We start from the raw sequence: 21,499 nt of genomic DNA on the forward strand, positions 1-21,499 counted from the left end.
TTGGGGAAAGTAGATTAAAGATAAAATGTAGGTCTGGCTTCATTGAGGTGTCATTTAAAACTGCATTGTCATTGCCATTTTTTAGATCCATGTGGAGGAAATTCCTTGGATTTGTTACATGTAGTGCCCAGGCTTGTTAATACAAATTTAAATGACATTATTTTGGCTCAGACGATTCATGTTAGCTAGGCACTCTGTGGACCTGGATTAAAGTCACCTTGTCACTCACTTCATTAGAATATTTTGAAGTCGAGAGAGAGCAGAATAGTTTAAAGGACTACTTCATTTGTTTGAGACTTCAGTGTGGTATGCATCTCTATGCTGGAGAGTGTAGCAGACTGTCCACAAACTGTACATTTTGTAGTTTTGGTGGATAGGCAGCACAGTGATTGTACTCTTGACAGACTGTTAGAAAAGTTACACAAGGTTAAAAGTCTTCCGCGAATAGAAACTAATTAATTTCCTGTAATAGCAGTGATTAAAAAATAGAAAAATACCCATATAAGTCTATGCAGGAACATGTTCTTATTTAGCTGAGAAGGTTGAGTTGGGGTGAAATCTGAATAAGGTATATGAAAGGTTTTATGAGAGCTGTGTATAACAGGTGAGACAGCCAGTTTCAGCAGCAGAGAAGGTGACACCTGTGTACAGATGTGTTGTATATAAATGGATTAGAAGGAGGTTAGGAAGGAAGGAATGAAGCAGAGAAACTGACCCAACCAAGGCAGAAAGGGTGAGGGAAGTAGTGGGACACCCCCCCCCCCAATCAGGAGACTCTGTTAGAACAGACAAGGACCACTAAGAGATAAGGGAGGTACTGATGAAACTGAAGATCTTGCCCCATTGGAGAATGAGTTGCAGGACCACCCTTTCCCTAGTTCAGCAAAGGAACCTATCCGAAGAGGATTAGTGAGACACAAGGAAAGAAAGGCTAAGACAAACCAACCAATTCTGGGACGAAATGGATGGCCTCTCCCTCACTGTTGAGGTAAGTTATCAGAATTGTGTTAGTATTTAGAAGGGGAATAGCAATCATCCACTACAAGAAAACCACAGGTGATTTTGATGAGGGTAAGCACCACATAAAAAAAAAGCAGTTTGTTTGCTTTGATATAGTAGACGGCACTTTCAACCATTTTCTTTTCTAGAATTACTACCATAATTACAGTTACATGGACAAATGTTGAGCATGTGTGTTTCAACTCCTTGTCTGCTACAGCTCTTTTTGGATTTGGAATTTGTTTACTTGTTAGTTTTTGACATTTTCTTTACTCTGCTCCAGTGTTTTAAGTATTTACTGTACAACTTGCATACAAGCTCACATGCATATGGCTGACATATCCTTCTGTAGCTAAATTTCATAGGTTCATAGGATGATACTAGGCTATTGGCCCAGAGGCTGTTATAAATCTAGCAAAGAATTTCGCCCATGTTCCTGCAAAGTCATCACCTGTTTCCCCTGTCCAGCAGGGACACAGGTGGGAACCCAGGGATGTGTTTTCTCTTTCCCATCCAGTCATCCAGGTTCCTGTTAGAGGGATAGAGAGATACTCAGCTTGATGTGGAGAGGGAGTCTGTTCCAGAGATGGGGGAGTCTTTGCGACAGAAATCTATCTCGCCAACAAGTTCTCTTAATGTCACAGACCAGGTTGAGGCATTGCATGTGGGCTGCGTGAGTGGAGTTTGACTTACAGATATGTAGCAACTCTATCAAGTCTGGGTCTGAGATGGCCTTGTATGCCAGACACTGAGCAGTCTGTATGAGACTGAGTAGAGGGACAGGGCTTTTCGCCTATCTGTATAGGATAGGTGTTTGAGACCCTGGATTTTCCTGTCCAGGAACCTTTGTGGTTTCTCCAACTGCTGCATTTGGTTGGCAAGGTACATGCTGAAGGGGGCATTGTACTCAATAATGGGTCTGATAAGGGAGGAGTTCAGGGATGTTATGACCTCCTAAGGTATTTGAAAGGTTTTATCAGAGCTCTGTGTAACAAGTGAGAAGGTCAGTTTCAGCAACAGAGAAGGTGACACCTGTGTACAGATGTGTTGTATATAAAAGGAACCTTCAAGAAAACAGAAAATAAATCTAACATTTCAGAGCTCTACCTGGTAAGCAACATGTAAATAAAAAAGCAAATAACTTTCCATCCTCCCATTAGCAGACAAACACAGGCAGTATTGTAGTAGTGGAGTAAAACATTGTGTATGAAAAAGAACTAGAAACACGGTCTCTGCATAACTAGCTTATAACATGTATTTCTGCCAAGTCTTATGTACATTAAGGTCTAAAGTGCTCCCTTGAGAAAATATTAATCTTTAGTTAGCATATGAACACACTTCATGTATAAGATGTGCATGTCATTAATAAAATCACATGCTAAGAAGTCAAAAAAGCTGTTGGAGTTCTTTTAGCATCAGGCTCATGGCAATGTTGTATTTCAAAGGAGTTTTTTTTGCAAAGTTTACCTGAGTTACTGATTCTACTGAGATCCTTTGACTTGCTAATTTCTACAAACTAGGAGAAGTAGGCATACAAGTCATTCTGTATTTGTTAAACCAAGAGCTATAGGCAAAGTTGGGGAAATGTGCCCAAGTTGTGATTTTCATTTTTCAAACCCTTGAAAGGAGCAAGACCTTACCAGACATTCCTGCTGTTACTGTTTTGCACTTTCTAAAGGTATTGAGTGAACTATAAATAAAAACCTGGCATTCAGGGCAAAAATTAAGTATGTTTTGTTGTTAGACACTTGATAAAAATCATAGGTTATCCCACAATGTCATTTTTTTAAACCTGTTTTGTAAGATGCCTCCCAGTAGAATACACGTCACACTGTTTTGTGAGAACAGTCTATGAATCATTAGTAGTAAAGAAGCATCACATATGTTGGAGTATGTGATGCAGGTTAAAACTAACTTAGGCCCAAGAATAAAATGAGTAATAAAGACGTTAGAATTCAGTTATGCATTCAGGTTGCAAAGTAAAAAGTGCCATGTTTCCGGATTGCAGACTGATGGATTACGTCACAGATGTGGAGTGTAGAGCTGATATATTGAGTCACAAGTCCGTGATGTTTCTGAGAATGAACAGAGTTGTAAGTTTTTTGATAAGTGATGACAAATCTAATGCACGAAGGAATTGAGAGGTAGTCGTGATTTGTGATATTATGGCATATTTCCTTATTTCCTGAACACAAAGGATTCCATAGCTTCTTGTCAATGACATGCATTAACTTAATTTTAGTAGTTGAGTAACTGGACTATTCTGGAACCATCCTCAACAGTTGCCTAGATCTAGTAGGAGTTTGAGTGTGCCAACTGCACCTGATTTTCTGAGATTATCTGTGTATTTATGTCCAGTTCTCATAATGACTAACAGTCACCAACACCACTTAACTCATGCATCCACCTCTACCATATGTCTGCAGGTCTGGCCCTGTCCCAGAAGAAAAATCGGGCCTTTTGCCACTTTATTCTCCCACCCTAGCAGAGTGCAGCTCTGCTGGTATTTTAGGAATATTTTTTTAACTCTAGTTACCAGAGTTGCATATTAAAGGAACTTTCAAGAAAACAGAAAATAAATCTAACATTTCAAAGCTCTACCTGGTAAGCAACATGTAAATAAAAATCTGCTTTACCTCTAAACCATGGGTATGTTTTAACAGCATCCTGTAATCCATTTTCTTGAAAAGTTAAATGGATAGCCTTGTGATTTATTAATTCGGCATGGTAGGTGGTCTGTTGACCCTTTTCAGCTTTGACCTGTGCTCAGTGAGCAAAGATGTAGCTTATTAGAATCCATCCATGACCCCTTTTTTGCTCACAGAGTTGGGGTGTCATTTTCACCAGAGACCTTCATCTAGAGCCAAAGTTTACACTACTGGGTGACTAGCCTTGCCACAGTCGCTCTTCCACACCACACACTCGCACAGACACTCATACCTTTGGTCAATTTAGAGTGTCCATTCCACCTACTATACAGAGAGTACATGCAGAAGACACCGCAGCTGAGAATCGAACCGACACTGTGCAGCCCACAGTAGTTTATCAGAAAATACAGAATAAATGGTAGTGTAACAAATTACAACATAGTACAGATACATTTATACAAATAGTTTACGTTTCAGCACAACACAGTTCAGGTGAGTATAGTGTGGCATTTAGTGCAGACAACCTAAGTGTAGCTTCTTGTGCCAAGGGAACTGGGTTTGAATCTTTTCACCTTCATTTACTTACTATTTGACCTTGAGGAAGTCACTTAATCCGTTAATGCTTCGGGGCAATTGAAAACTTGGGCTAGGCTCCTTAATGGTTTTCTGGACTGCATGCCTAGTAATTGCCTATGAACCTGTAATACATCAGACAAATATATAGATATATATATATATATATATATATATATATATATGTGTGTGTGTACATATGAACTGGCATAGTATTTCAGTGTCACCTGATGAACACTGCTAATCTTGTTTGACGCAACGTAATTACTGATTCACGGACTGATCAGAAATTGGGGATAATCATTTAGTGATGAATTAAGATGACGACTGTTATTCAGCAGCACAGAATACAGCTTTGTATTAAACAAAAATACTTAAAAAACTTAAACAAACCAAACAAAAATAATTCCACTGGCATACACAAGCTTTGTGCTAAAAATGCTGATTTATTAAATATTAAAGCACAAAACACGGCAAAACACTACGGCTAAGCACTTTCACCTCAAAAGGCATCATCAGAGTCATATGTTTTCATTCAAACACACCCTAAATACTACACATCATTTCCTCTTTTCCAAGGCTTTCAAAAATGTAACCCTTACCATGCCTATACATTTTCAGTTTTATTAAGGATTTCACTTAGGTCAAGGAATACAAACATGGAAAATAAAAATGACAAAATATAAAAATAAAACAAAGTAAAAAACAAAGTAAAAAACAATTGCTTGCTTGCCTTGGTCCGAGAGAGTCCTAGCTACCGCTAGCTACGTTACACTCCATCTCTTTTCTGGTGTAGCCTTAAATAATGTGTTGGTCCCTTCACTGTTTAGGATTACTTGTGTCGCTTATTCACTGGTAGTTAGCGCTCTCATTACTAAGCGTTGCCGCATCATCAGCTGCTCAAACAGTAGTACTGTTTATCCTTAGCGTTTGGGCTTTCTTTGTTATTTAGAAGGGTTTTAAGGTTTTTATGTTATACTGACTACATTTTACTTGAATTAAGGTTCTTATATTATAGCGACTATATCATATTATGATTTAAGGTACATATATTATAGTGACTATATTATATCTAATTTAATTGTGCATTTTGTTTAGTGCTGGGTAGCTGGTAGGGTTTAGAGGGCTTTTTTATTGTCTTTTGAAGAGTGCAAGGGTTCTTGTACTTACTGTTACTGTATTTCACTGATTAGTTGAGTATAGTGTTCAAGCGCTGTGTGGTTAACTAGGATTCAGAGGTCTTTACATTACAGTTAGTGTCCTAGTACTTTCAGCATTCTAATAACGCTAAACTGTTATTGCCTATCATGCGCTGACCTATGTACAGGGGATTATTTGTTCTTTACAGTACTCCTGTCCTTGTATGTATCTGTATAATTTGTAACTAGACTTTGTTTTCGGTTTGCCCGACGCGCCAGCTATGTCGCAATAACTTTTTCAGGTTGCCTTTATTATGCTCTGCAGCTACTAGAATCTATTCCTCAGATATACTAATTACTCGCTGAGAGTATTTGTTTCATATTCTTGTTCCCGCTTAATTTACTCCTTGTCGCCATCTTGGAACTAGCGCGTGAGGTCTCAGAGTTTCCAGTAGGGAAAGCCTCTATTTAGAAATGTGTAATAGCCCGCAGCAACTGCTGTTAACATTTTTAAACGCCTGCGGATGCAGATTTCTAACTGAATGTTAGTTTGTACCTTTCAGCCACTATGGTGCTATGTGTACTTTGTCCTCTGTAATTGCTGTTATTTTGGGTTTTAAATGCCAGAGAATGCTTAGTATAAACTGATCATCAATTTGTACCTTTTATTTTATCATTAGACTGTTCTCATACTGGGGCTTATCCTGGTATGTTTAACTATTTTTTCCTGATTGAGACTATGCATTTTTATGTCCTAACTCCATTGTGTTAGACTGTTACTGTTGTAGTGTTTAATAACTATTTTCACCTTTTAATCTATATTCATGTTGTAATATTCTGCTCACACTTGTTCATTTTATTTTTCCTACCAGCTGGCTTAAGGTATTATTCTCACTTGCTGAAAGACTGAAGTGCCCTATTGGGAATCCTAAGAGCTACCTAATCCTCCCACAAAACCTGCCGGGGGTTTTATCCACCTGGGTTAAGTAACCTCCCTGGACAAAAGCCACAGAAACCTGTTTTTGTATGTCAGTGTTTTTGATCTTTTCAAAAGCATAGTTTTGTTATTAGTAGTCCTATACTTGGTTAGATGTGTTAGACTACCACCTTACTCTGCCAGCAGCCCATACCTCCTCCCCCTGACTAGTGTTCTACCATAGTCCATCTCCACGTTTCAGTGACCCTTCCTAGTCTATCCGAGAGTCCTATCTGCCCTCTACTTACCTCCTCTTCACTACCTCCATCCCTGCTAGCTTACCCTATTTTTCTCTCCCTGCTCTCTCCTCATTACATTTTTTCCCTTAGCCCCTGCATACCCTTACACTGGTTTCCCTCCTCCTGCCTATTGCACTGGGCTTCCACCTTACTGATTGTCTCCACTGCTCTCACCTTACTTGTGTGTGCCCCGCTCCGCTTCCCTCCCTACCCCCAATTCCCACCCACCCCCAGGGGTCCTTAACTTATTACAAATTGGACACTCCTTCTTTCACTCCCCACCAATCACCTTCCTCTACACACCTAAACCTCTCCCCTTTATATTTTACCTCATTAGTTTCTACATCCTCTTCTAGCTCCACCCATCTTCTCATTCTACCTTTAGTTCAAACTCACATTATCTCTTATCTCCTATTTAACATTATCACTTTACTTCTCCATATCTCCAACCACCCTTAATCAGTACTCTTACTAAACAGTACCTATCTATCTACTATAACCTCTGCCTATCTTCTTTTTGCTTTATCTATTCTCCTTCTTTCCTTTTCAATCTACACCTTTCACTGTAGGTTAACACACTACGACTTGTCCTTTACACGTATTTACTATCTCCGATTTATCTGACTTGATACTTACTACCATGTCACCTATACTCATAACCACTCTCAAACTTATCCTTCTCTTTTCTGCTACAATAGCCTGTCTATCCATACCGTATTACATGACCTTCTTTGAAAGCAGCATTTTACATGAACATAACCTTCACCTCCAACAAACTTTACCTACCTCCTGTGTCTACTTCCTCAATCATAGTAATATAACTTCTTCCTCTAACTTTTTACTACCAAAATATCATAGAACATATCATATGTCATACTACTTAAACAAAAAGTATCTGTTCAGCATACCAAGGATCCTTAAATGCCAATTGTACCCCCAGTGTAACCTCCTCCTACATGGTGATATTCATCCTAACCCTGGTCCTAATAATAACTGTAACTTAAATCTAAACAATACTTCTTTACCAATACCACCAGCATATACTAAAGGTGTCAACTCCCTTCAGATAGCTCACCTAAATATAAGAAGCTTAAATAACAAAACTCACCACCTACATGCACTTCTAGACTTACATTCATTCGATATTTTATGCCTTACTGAAACTTGGCTAAAACCCTCTACTAAAGACCAAGAAATTACCCCTCCTGGCTATAATATACTTAGATGTGACCGCACAAAAAGAAAGGTGGAGGTATAGCCATTATCTATAAAACTAATCTTAAAGTGACTCTCTATAATGAAGTTCCATCACTAGAATCCAGAGCTGAAGTATTATCTATCAAACTTCAAATTAACAATAATAAATCAATCTTTCTAATTTGTTTGTACCTTCCCCCTGGAAATAACATACATATTCTTGAAAACTTACTTAACTCACTGTCGAACCAACTATCCCAAGAAACCATAATACTTGGTGACTTCAACATTGACTGGTTAACCTGCTCATGCCAACACCCTACTAACCACATAAACCTCCATGGGTTCTCTCAATTAATAACCACTCCAACTAGAATCCACAAACCTAATAAAAAGAAACAACTCTAGATTGGATCCTTATTAACAACCACCCTGACATCTACACACCAGGAACTCTTCCAGATAATATTAGTGACCATATGCTCACATATGTTATTAGACAAAAATTGCATATCCCAACTACACATAGACTCAAGATATCCCGATCAAAAAAATTCTTCAATCCTGAAAAGTTCCTGGCTGAACTAAAAGCATGTGACTGGTCACAACTGACTCACCTTGAACTTAATGAAGCAGTGGCCTACTTTAATACAAACTTTCTACAGATCCTTGACTTACATGCTCCCTTTCACTCTACTAGAATAAGAGCCAAAACAGCACCATGGTTAACTAGACAAACAAAGAAAAAGATGGTCCTGAGAAATAGAATGTGGGCTAAATGGAGAGCCACCAAATGTCCATCCGATCACCTCCTCTTTAAACAGCTAAGAAATGCTACTAAGAAAGATACTCTTACAGACAAAAAGGAATATTATCTACACCTTCAACAATCCACTCAACATACCCCTCAAAAGTTCTGGTCAGGTATTAACACACTTCTTAAACCAGGACATCCTACTACTCCTACCCCTTCAGGCTTTAATCTTAACAATTCCACTCAGATCCCTGATGCCATATTTTACAGAAGTCATTCAAAACCTAGCCAATTCATTACCCTCATCCACAGTTAACTTGACAAATACCCACAGCACCTCCTTGAATGCCTTTCACCTTCAACCTGTAGCTACATCTCTTATTCACAAACTTCTCAAGAAACTTAAACCTTGTACTCCATCCGCTGATCTACTACCATCAGAATATCTACAAATTGCTGCAGAAGCTATAGACTACCCCATATCCATACTTATTAATAGGACTATCTCTGAGGGGAAAATTCCTACCATATGGAAAATATCTCATATAATTCCTTTACATAAAGGGGCTCCTCTACTGAATTCTCAAACTTTCGACCTATTGCCTTACTGTCCCCATTAGCAAAGATTATGGAAAGATGCATTTACAAACAATTTCTTAACTATCTTCTTCAAAACAGATTACTAGCCAATTGTCAACATGGTTTCAGACCTGCCCATAGCGCAACAACTGCCTTACTCTCTTTCACAGACACCATAAATAACAATAAAAACAACAATCTTTTATCCTCTGCTCTATTTCTAGACTTGTCAAAAGCTTTTGACATGGTTAACCATAACATACTTCTCGATAAACTAAATCAATATTCTCTTGGCTCACAAGCACTTCAATGGTTTAGGAGCTATCTCCAAAACAGACAACAAGCAGTGCTATGGGAAAACACCCTTTCTTCCTTACTACCAGTAAACATTGGAGTTCCTCAAGGCTCTATTCTAGGTCCCCTTCTTTTTTCTTTATTTGTAAATGACCTACACATGAATACACCTCAAGCCATCTGCATTCAATATGCTGATGACTCAACTTTAATCTGTTCTGCTAATAATGTCTCCCCCCTACAGTCCCTCACACAAACAGTCTTCCACAATGTTGAAAAGTGGTTTATGGAGCACTCCCTTCTTCTTAATGCCAAAAAAACAAAACTTCTTCTCTTTACCCCTACTCACAAATCCTCCACACCTTTCTTTACCATCTCCTCTAATAATGCTACTTGTATTAACCCAGACATGACCACGCGCCTTCTAGGAGTAACTATTGATAACCGTCTTACTTTTGATGACCATATCAACAATACCATTAAATCAGTTAACAAAAAAATAGGTACTCTCTACCGAATTAAACCCTTTCTTACAGCAGCAGCTAGAAAGACCATTGCCCAGACCCACCTGATCTCTACCCTTTTCTATGCCACTGCTATATATACTAACTTATCAAAGAATAACCTGACCAAACTCTCTACCTGTTATAATAGTATATCAAGATTCATCTCTGCTACTCCCTTTAGAACTCACCATTGTCTCAACCTCTTGCAACTTGACTGGTTAGAACTAAATAATCAATTACTCTATCAGCAACTACTTATCGTTCATAAGTCGCTTCACTACCCAGAAGCTACCCCAAGCCTTACAAAACTTATCTCACCTTATAAGAACCTAGCTACTCTACGCTCTGCAAATAAACTTCTAGTAGCCTCTACTAAATCATACAATAAAGCTGGTGACACATTATTTGCTAACTCTGTTGGGAAAGTCTGGAATCAGCTCCCTCAAGAAATAACTAACCTTAACTCCACACCCCTTTTCAAAAAACACATCAAAGAATATCTTAAAACTCAGTGGCTTTGTCCTTGTACTAATCCGACTGAAATTACTTCTCCCTCACTCCTTCCTTCCCTCTCTATCCACTAACTGTCCCTCTAAATCATATAACTATTTGATGCCAGTTACTTCTTTTATATTATATTAAATACATTTTTTTTTATCTTCTTTCTGCATGTTTTACCATCTTGTGATATTTTCTTATAAGTTATTATTGTGCCAACTTCAGTATGTTGCATCCTTGAAATTTGTATTGTTAACCAGCTGGTTTTGGTTGACTTGCCTTGTGCTTGCTAACTGTTCATTTTTTCTCTTACATTATTACTCAAGCCTACCATTGTATTTTGTAATTTGCTTTGCTTTTTTGATGTACATTGTTTTCATATTTTTGGAGCTTTTCTCCCCGGGCCTCTACTGAAAACGGATATATGTCCAGCTAGACTAGCCCGGTCAACAAATGTAAAATAATAAAATAATAAAAAAATAAAAGAACTATAATAATAACATACTTGAAATGTCAAATATTTATACTATTGTAGTTTGATCGTGCAAAATTACAGTAAACAGTATTTCCAAAGATAATAATTCCATAGCACACAAATGCATGTCCATAACCTAGCACAATTTCCTCTTTTGCTTTAAGACACTAGCTATAGAAATGTACTCATTAATTCCAGGTTCAGCCTTAGCATTCAATCTAAGTTGCCATTTAGTTTCCTTAATTTCTATGTCTAACTTGTGATCACCCCCTCTATCTTCTCTGTAGGACCTATCGATTACAAAAACCAGAAGTTTTTTGTAATTTGAACATACAGATGAGTGTAGGAAAAGTGAACTAGATGTTTTCTTGTTTTTAATGTCCCTGGTTTGCTCAGCAATTCTGTCTCTCGGCCGCCTAGTGTTTTTTTCCCCACATGAAATGCCTGACAGGAAATTCACGTGGCCATATAGACCACCATCTCTGTGTTACAGTTGCACCTTCTGGGACATTGTAGCTTCCTGCGGAAACCTGCAGTTTCAACGTATGGCCCATCGTTGATGTACCTACACCAGTTACAGGCCCCACACTTACTCATTCTTGAGTTATAGTTTCTCTTTATGTTTCTATCATCCAGTTCCAACCATTCCTTAATATTCCTGCCTTTGTTGTGTGCCACTATGGGCCTTTGCCCCAGCTTTATCCCTAAGCTCAACATCAGACATTCTCCCAAATAACATTGAACTTGGGGATCAGTTGGGGCATTAATTGATTATAGGGTACAACAAATACCCATCTTTCAAAGTAGTTCTCCAACAGCTGTTCACTAAGCTTTCTCCTGTTCTTAATATGGGTGCAGATTATGAAGTCCTACCTTTGCTCACCTCATTCTTTATCTTGTACAACAATTTGGTAGGGTATCCCCTGGTTTCAAACATATCAATAAGTATATCCGTCTCTTGTTGGAACATCATGTCATCACTAATTAACCTTGAGATCAGAACCATCTGGTCCTTAACCACACTTATTTTTTGGTGGGTCAGATGACAACCATCAAACTGAAGAAAAGTGTTAGAATAAGTGTCTTTCATCTATAGATGGTGGATCTCAAGGTTCCTGACTTTTATCCAATTCTATGTCTAGATAATGAATCTTAGAAGAATGCAGCTGGTGTGTACATTTTAAGTAAGATGTAGTCAAATTCAAATAGTCTACAAATTCCTTTGCTTCATCAATCGTACCTCCCCACAAAATCAGTATGTCATCCAAGAATGTCAAAAATAAAATTATCTTGGACCAGAATGGTAAGGTGAACACACATCATTTTTCCCTCTCTCTCTCTACACTAAATTCACAAAACAGGGGCAGATTTGGCCCCCATAGCCACTCCTGTAGTTTGACGAAACAGTTCCCTTCAAAATGCAAAAAAATATTTTTCAAAATAATTTCCATTAAGTTCACCAAAAAGTTTTTTGTCATTTAACAACAAGTACCCATTAATCAAACTGTCATGATATAGTTCCAGTCCTTCCTGATGGGGTATGACCGAAAATATATTGATCATATCAGTTGTAAGGAACATAAAGTCCCTACTCATGTTAACTGCCCGAAGTGTTTCCAAACAATACCAGGAGTCCTTAACCTGCGGGCAAACTTGCAAAGTCCCCTTCGAGTAGTAATCTACATATGCCACCAGGGGCTCAGTTTTAGAACCCCTGGCGGCAACTGTGGGTCTGAAAGGGGGATTTGAAGGGTCCTTGTGGCACTTGGGGATGCCAAAATTAGATGGAATGACAGGTAATCAAATTCCACTATAGTAATGAGCCCCTCAAAAAGTGCATCCTGCAAAAAAATGTAAATTTTAGTGTATGCCCTGTTCCTCACTTTTTGAGACTCTTTCATATGTGGTCAAATCGTTCAAGATTTCGTACATTTTTCCTGCATAGTCTAAACGCGACATAATTACCATCCCACACCCCTTGTCAGGTTTCATTAATCTGTAGTCCTTGTTTTTTATTAATTCTCTTAAGACTACCAACATACATCTTTAAATTTATCAAGACACTTGCCACATCAGTCTTGTATTCAGGAATGAAGTTAAAACCTCTTTTTAATAACTTAAAATGTAACAAGTCACTGAGATTATAGATGCTGAATCCATCCTTAATTACAGTATCTACAGTGTGTTTATTTGCAGTCTGTGTAGATTCAGACAGTGCATTGTTAGACATGCTTGTGTTCAAATAGGCATCAAAACTTCAGAAAAATCTATAAATGACCTGTTAAAACTATTTACTTCAAAAGACTGGTCACCCTGTAAGTTTGAATCTAAAACAGTGTTCCACATTTAATCATGTGTCATGCCCAATATTGAGTGTACATTTCGTTGTTTTCACAGTTCACACTTTCACTGTTCTCAAGTTGCATATGTAAATTGTCCACAGAATAATTTAAAATTGTCTGATGTTCATTGTGCATACAGCTGCAGTCATAACAGATGGGTTCTCCTGCCATCAGGCGGGTCCTCGGTCGGCCGAATTCCAAAGTCTAGGTCCGGCGTCGGTTGTCGTCGCTTCTTCTCTGACGTCAGTGCGACAGGGGTATAAAAGAACCAGCCGACACCATTTTCTTCAGTCTTTCTTGCCGCGCGGTTCCCGAAGCTGAAGCAGTTCGCAAGTGCCAGTCGGCCAGCTCCTGAAATTACGAAAATTTTGCAACCGAAGTCTTCTTGAAAGCCAAGTACCCCGTTGGGGAAACTTTTCTTGCCTCAGACCGATGTCAGACAAAGTTAATAATTGTATTTCATGTGGGAAGCAAATACCGCATAAGGATTTTCATTCCCTCTGTATTCCTTGCTTAGGCCCAGACCACGACGTCTCGGTCTGTCGTTTTTGTGCTACATTCAACAAACGCACCATTAAGCGTCGGGCGGAGTTCGCCCAGCATTATTTTGGCAAAAAATGTAACTATATTGTGTCGTCGGATACTCCGACTCCAGTTTTGTCTAAAAAAACACAAAGATAAGGACCGACACACGAGGTCCACGGCCTCTACCGACACCACGCCAAAGCCTACTACAGGTGGTCCGGTTCTCAGCGAGGCGCCTGCGCAGCCCCTGACTACCGATGACACTTCATTGGTGGTGTCTTCTGTGCCCGAGGTCGCTGGCTCCTCGGCCCACACCCCAACTACAGATACTGAAGCCACTCTTGGTGGTGAATCTCAAAATGTAGACCGGTCTGCCTCCTCTGAAGGTGTCTTCAGACCTTCCTCTTCTTTTTCCAGCAAGGCTTTCACTAAGTCTAAAGCAGACATGCATTCTAAGAGACAAGCTACACAGGGCCCTTCTCCAGGCCCCATGCCTAAAAAACAGATGCTCAAAATGGCTGAGGATTTAATTACTCTTATCAGGGGTTCTCAAACCCCCCTCCCAGACAAAAGGCCCAGAGTGGAGGAAGAATCCCCCTCCTCTGACCAGGCCTCCATTATATCAGAGCACTCTGATGAACATGAACTTTCTTACTCCCCTTTTGAAGATTCTGATACAGAGGAGTCCGTTCCCTCTGCCTCCCCCCCAGAGGATTACTCATTTGGGGAAACCTTGCATACCTTAAGGTAACACTTCCACTGGGAAGGCCAAGAGTAGTCTGATTCCAAGAAAAGGCTTAGGGATTTTCTCTTGCTACCTCAGCACAGGCCTCTGGCTATACCTCCTGTCTTAGACATACTAGATGATGTGTACTCGGAGGCCTGCCTTAACCCGGATTCTTTACCTCCAGCCCCAGTCAAGCCTGACAGGTACTACCGGGTTCCTGACTCACACCAATTTTTATACAAAAGCCATGCAGCTGACCCAGAAACTATCTCACAGGGCCCCAAGGGAATTAAGGCCTCCACTGCTAAAAATCCATTACCTTCCGAGAGAGATTCCAGATCCTTAGAAAGGTGGGGAAAAAGGTATATACCTCTGCCACCTTAACCATGAGGGCATTAAACTGCCAGTTCCATATGCTAAAGTACCAACAGTTTCTGTTATCACAATTGAGAAGTAAAATGTCACAACCTGAACAACCAGACTTGAAGGAGTTGCAGGATTTGATGCATAGTGCAGAACAAGTGGGTAAACATACCTTGCAATGTGGTTTTGATGCTCTAGAGGCCTCATGTAGAGCTGCTGTTACAGGATCAGTGATACGTAAACATGCCTGGCTCAAGGAACAAACCTTACTAGATCATGTCAAAGCTAAATTATTAGATGCCCCTCTTCAAAAGGATGTATTATTTGGTGTTAAAGCTGAAGAGGTATTAAAGAAAATGGAGGAAAAAGCTAAATCAATGCAAACAGTGAAAGATTTTCTACAGGTACAACCTCCACATTTCAGTAGAAATTGGCCTTTCAAAAATTGGTCCTTTCCAGCCACGGACAGACCCCAAAGAGGTAGATACAGGCGCCCGAGGGACAGAGGGCAATGTCAAGGATCATTTAGAGGCAGACTATGGCAAGCTCCTACACAAAGAGGTGGTGAGGATAGTTCGCAGCCATTCAGAAAGCAAGCCCAATGACTTTCCCCTTTGCATGCCAAGCAAGGCTCAAATGGCAGCACCCTTAGGTGGAAAACTGGCATTATTTTAAAAAAATTGGCATATTGTCACAAAAGACAAATGGATCCTGGACATTATAAACAGAGGCTACAGATTCCATTTTCACACCCTTCCAAAAATGAGAGGCATGCCAAATCTGCCACACAATCAAAGGGCAGAGGCACAAAGACAAATTTCAGATCTCATGGACATGAAAGCTATTCAAGAGGTACCTACTCACGAACAAGGTCAAGGTTTTTATTCCAGGCTATTCCTGGTACCAAGGAAGGGAAAAGATTGGAGACCTATTTTGGACCTATCCATCCTAAACACATTTTTACTCGTACCAAAATTCAAGATGCTCACTTTACAGCAGCTTCTTCCCATGCTGGGCAAGGAGTCTTGGCTTGTAATATTGGACCTCAAGGAGGCATACCTGCATGTCCCAATCACACAAAATTGCAGAAGATACCTCAGATTTCTTGCAGGTTCAACCCATTATCAATTCTCTGCTTTGCCCTTTGGCTTATCTACTGCACCCAGAGAATTCACGAAATGCCTGGCATCAGTAATTGCCTACTGCAGACTTCAAGGGATACAAATATACCCATATTTGGACGACTGCCTGATCCAAGCGGACAGCAAGCACATTCTTCTGAAACATCTTCCTTATGTAATAATGTTGTTGAATTCTCTGGGATACACAGTCAACAAAAAGAAATCAAGGCTAATACCCTCTCAGAAAATAATTTTCCTGGGTGCCAACTTGGACACAAACACCCAGATGGCCTACCTCACGCCAGAGAAGCAGGGGCAACTAACTCAGTACTTCAGAACACTAGCAAATTTCACCAGGCTGACTGCAAGGAAAATCCTGCAGGCTCTGGGATTCATGGCATCTTGCATCCTACTAATCCCATGTGCAAAGCTGCATATGAGGAAACTTCAATGGTACCTGAAAAACCTATGGTCTCTACACAGCCACAGTTTGGAAACAAGAATACCACTAATTCCATGTCTTCAAAAGGAATTTCTGTGGTGGGCTCAAGCATGCCAAACAAACACAGGTCTCCCATTCTGCAAGCCTCAAGCAAATCAAGTCATCACAATAGACGCCTCGGACTACGCCTGGGGGGCGCACATGACAGATCGGTGCATTCAGGGCAAATGGTCCCAAAAAGAAAAGCACCTTCACATCACTCAAAAGGAAATTCTAGCAGTAATAAATGCTATTATAGCTTTCAAAGACCTTCTGCATCCAGGTCAACTATTGATAAGGACAGACAGCACCACAGTAATGTGGTACATAAACAAACAGGGAGGAACCCATTCATACCCCCTCTGCAGGCTGGCCATGTCACTTTGGAACATGGCTCTGGAATTACAAATCGAACGTCAAGCACAGTACTTGCCAGGCAAGGAAAACACGCTGGCAGACAACCTAAGCAGAAATGTGACAGATCCACACGAATGGAAGTTGCATCCTCAAGTTTTTACAGAGATCATTCAAGCATGGGGAAGGCCAGACATAGATCTCTTTGCCTCCCACAAAAATCACCAATTGGCAAAATTCTGCTCAAGGACTTTTCATCCAAAGGCCTGGAGAGTGGACGCTCTCTCTTTCAGTTGGACAACAATAACAGTTTATGCCTTTCCACCTCTTCCTCTGCTGCCCAAAGTTCTATTAAAAACCAGAGCAGACAGACCAAAGATGATTCTCATTGCTCCAGACTGGCCAAGACAACACTGGTACCCACTCCTGAGGAGCCTGACGCATTCCCCACCATGGACCCTACCTCTAATGCCTCTTCTGACTCAGCACAGCTTCAAAACACTTCACAGTCAGCTGAAAACACTCAATCTGGCCACATGGAAGATTCCTTAACATCACAACAGACCCCTACTCTCCAAGGAGGTGCAGGATGTCATTTTGGAGGCCAGAAGGCTGTCTACTAGAAAAGCTTACTCCGCAAAATGGAAAAGGTTTTGTGCCTGGAATGAGAAAAAGGGCCAGAATCCTGGAAAACTGAATTTACCTCAAATATTACAGTATCAAGCTGAGCTGCTAAGCAGTGGACTTTCATTCTCCTCCATCAAGATCCATGCCTCAGCCATTTCTGCAGAATACAACACTGATCCACCTTTATTCTCTCACCCCCTCTTAAGACAGTTCCTCAGAGGGGCTAAGAATATAAAACCCCCAAGGAAACGACCAATACCTGCTTGGGACCTCAATTTCATACTAGAAAAACTGACCTTGCCTTCTTTTGAGCCAGCTGCCTCAACAGATTTGCAATATTTGTCATGGAAAACAGCTTTCCTTCTGGCTATTACTTCAACTCGTATGGTATCGGAACTACAAGAACTCATGGCTGTGCAGCCTTTTATCATCTTCCATCAGGACAGAGTTTCCTTACAAAGCAACCCGTCCTTTATGCCAAAAGTGGTATCCAGGGTAGCTTTGAATCAGGCTATACACTTACCTACCTTTTATCCTAGTCCTCAAAACAAAGGGGAGAGATTACTACATTCCTTGGACATCCACAGACAACTGCGTTATTATTTGGACAGAACAAAGCCTTTCAGAAAATCAGAACAGCTCTTTGTGTCCTATGCTATAGGAGCTCAAGGGAAGCCAATTTCCAAACAGACAATCTCAAAATGGATAGCCCACTGCATACGCTTTTGTTACTCTTTTCATGGCAAAACTGTACCTGCAGGCATCAGATCTCACTCCACAAGGGCCACATCTACCTCTGCAGCTTTCCTCAGAGGAGTTCCTACCAAAGATATTTTGGAAGCAGCCACTTGGAGTTCTGTGCATACCTTCTTCAAGCACTACCACCTACCATTATACTCCAAAACTAGAGCAGGCTTTGCCACTGCAGTCTTGCAGGGCATCCTGGCTCCTCCTAGTTCCACCTAGTGCCTACCACCCCTTTCTTAGCTTTGGGATTCTACCCATCTGCTATGACTGCAGCTGTATGCACGATGAACATAGTACAGTTTTGTACCTACCATAAATGTAGATGTTCGAGTGCTAATACAGCTGCAGTTCACGTTTCCCTCCCTCCTTCCCCTCTTGGGACAGGCCTATTGGCTAACACCTCCTCATACAACCTGATTGGGGTATTCTTTTATAGTGTATTTGCTTGCAACTACTGTATTTTAATTATATGGTATTGCTTTATTACACAAATTTATGTATTGCCTTCCTACTGGGGGCACCTGACATCTGGGGCAAGAAAAACTGAAGAAAATGGCGTTGGCTGGTTCTTTTATACCCCTGTCACACTGACGTCAGGGAAGAAGCGACGACAACCGACGCCGGACCTAGACTTTGGAATTCGGCCGACCGAGGACCCGCCTGACGGCAGGAGAACCCATCTGTTATGACTGCAGCTGTATTAGCACTCTAACATCTACATTTATGGTAGGTACAAAACTGTACTTTCCACCTCCCTCTCCCCCTCCTGTTGTTCATTCCCCTCTGTTAGTGTTCCTGCCAGTTCCTCTGGCATTCTGGGCCTGGTCGCCCTGATTCATTAGGCATTCTGAACCCCTTAATTGGGGAGAATGCTCCAAAAAATATTCCTGGTTCGTTTCGTATTCACATTCAGAATCATCATTCCGGGTTTCTGGATCTCCCAGATCCCCCATACTTCCATCAGACAACTCTGGAGCATTATTTCGGTTGTGGGTAGGGGGCGGGGGGTAAACTATCTTATTTTTATAGTCGTTCAAGTCTCTGTCAAGTTTCTTCTGTTTCTTGGAATAATTGTCACTAACAAACATATTTAAATCAACAAAAATATTTTTTTAATTCCTTAACATAGTTGGATAGAACAAGTCATGAGTTATACTAGTGTTAATGTCATTAATTTCTCTTTGTAATGCTTTCAACTTACGTTTGTTATCCCTTACTACAATCGCCATCAACTCAACTTATGTTTGTTATCCCTTACTGCAATCGCCATCAGCTCAAGTCCCATCCTGTCAAAGAGCTCAACAAACTCTTTGTGCATAACAGAGTCTGTCTGTGTCCCTCCTGGGTATTTCCAGATGCGCAGGCCCTTAGGAACTTGCTTGCGACTTGCAGAGGAATTTAAAGACATGTTATCCAACTGTAGTGACTTGAAAGGTTTGCATAACTTCTCCAGTTGAAAAAGCTGTTGTTTAACAGTTCCCCTTTCATTTCTCTCCAACACTTCAGTATGCATAAAATTCATATTAGGCATCTGGAACACGTCATTCAGCACCATTATTTCAGGAAGATCCCCAGCCAAATTTCTCAAACTACCAGGGTCTTCCATGTTTACTGTGGTGTGTAATGTTAATAACTCGACCTGTGAATACGAAATATTACGAGTTCCACTTCCACCATTAATACTGGCTTTTAAATTAACTGACAACTCTTTTACAACTTTGGTAAGTTCCCCCAACAACATTTCGATGGTACATTCAGCTCTAGCCCCTGCCATGCCCGGGAAATTCAAACCAGGAACCAAATAAAAATACTTTAAAAAAAAAAAAAATGAAACTTAAAGCAAACAAAAAGAATTCCACTGGCATACACGAGCTCCGTGCTAAAAATGCTGATTTATTAATTATTAAAGCACAAAACACGGCAAAACACTATGACTAAGCGCTTTCACCTCAAAAGGCATCATCAGAGTCGTATGTTTTCATTCAAACACACCCTAAATACTACACATCATTTCAGTTAAAGTGCATTTCTTATTGCAGTAATACTTCAGACTGCGTAGAAGTTATATTATATTCCAGTGTTTTATGATGCCACCTGATTAGTCCTGCCTGTATTTTTCCCTTGTAAATGGGATGAATCAGCAAACTAGTTAGACTTATTCGTCTAGAATAGTAATGATCATTGGCTTTTCTGTTTCTGTTTAAATAAGAATCTGATCCTTGTGAAATATGGGTTTAGACTGATGATGGTATGATGTGCCTTTACTGTTGTTTGATATGTTGTTTGTGTTTTGTTTCAGAGCAAGCTGAAGGAGTTCAAAACAGCTGGACATGATGTAGATTTGGAGCCTGTTGACAATGCCCTGATCGCTCTGCAAGGTAATATTGTTGGCTGCCCAGCAGTCTGTCTGAGTGTAGGGACAAGAGACCTCAGTTTTTCAGATGTTTCAGTCCACAAGAAAATAAGTGTTGGCAGCCAGATGGTTTATATGTGTGTGGGTCCTTTTTGTGATGGTACTCAGAGTTGCTTTCCATTGCCCACCTTGCCTTGTATGGTGATGCTTCTGCATGAGGAGGGGGACTTGTCAGAATACCAAAAACACTGGAAGTTGCAATATGACAGTTCCTTTCTACTTCAGCTTGCTCCATTTCTCTGGTAAGCATGTGACTTGGTTATCCTGATATGTAGAAGTAGGACAGTGTATTTTAGTGCTGTCTCAGTAAGGTGGCCTTCTTGGCACAAACCACACCAGGAGGCTGTTCAGGTGCTACTTGTGGAGTTTGGCACTGTAAAGGCAGGTAGGAGCCTGAAGTTCACTGCAGTAGCTACAGCAAACCATACAACAATAATTAGCACCCTTTTATTCAGGAGTGTGATTTGTACTGTTTAAGTGCTGCATATAGAATATTACAACCATTAGAAATGTTGAGAGTATTGAGCACTTGCTTGTGCAATACTTGATGTTTTGATTAAATGTGGTATTATTCCATACCAGGGTTCAGATGCTAAAATTCTTACATGTACACGATTAAAGTTACGTGCATTATTTAAGTGGGTATACTGAGATTAGAGTGCTGCTACAACAGAATGATGATAAATGTTACTGTTAGATGCACGTAGTTTAAATCAGTTGATGCTTTGTATAACATGCTGTACTAGTAATTTTAAGCATTGCATCTGTGGTAGGGTGTGACTTTCAGCGAGTTTTGAAATGTTGCCATTTGAATATTTTTCCATAAAATGCATGTGAAGGAGAGTGAAAGCTTATGCATAATGGACATAAAGTAATTTAACATTAAGATGGAGGCAGTGGTAGCTGGTGACGTCAAAGCAAA

At 40.2% G+C, this 21,499-nt stretch overlaps 1 protein-coding gene across 1 annotated transcript in view; it reads left to right on the top strand.

Annotated features, from left to right (window-relative positions):
* The window catches only part of AMT (aminomethyltransferase), a 525,939-nt gene that overhangs the window by 160,388 nt on the left and 344,052 nt on the right, over positions 1 to 21,499 (top strand). The window contains exon 5 of the mRNA XM_044085737.1: positions 20,464 to 20,542. Coding sequence (XP_043941672.1) covers positions 20,464 to 20,542 — 79 coding nt within the window. The remainder of the gene's footprint in view (positions 1 to 20,463; positions 20,543 to 21,499) is intronic.

The sequence above is a fragment of the Protopterus annectens genome, chromosome 10.part0 (genome assembly GCF_019279795.1).
Source record: "Protopterus annectens isolate FY-2018-M chromosome 10.part0, PAN1.0, whole genome shotgun sequence".
Lineage (NCBI taxonomy): Eukaryota > Metazoa > Chordata > Ceratodontiformes > Protopteridae > Protopterus > Protopterus annectens.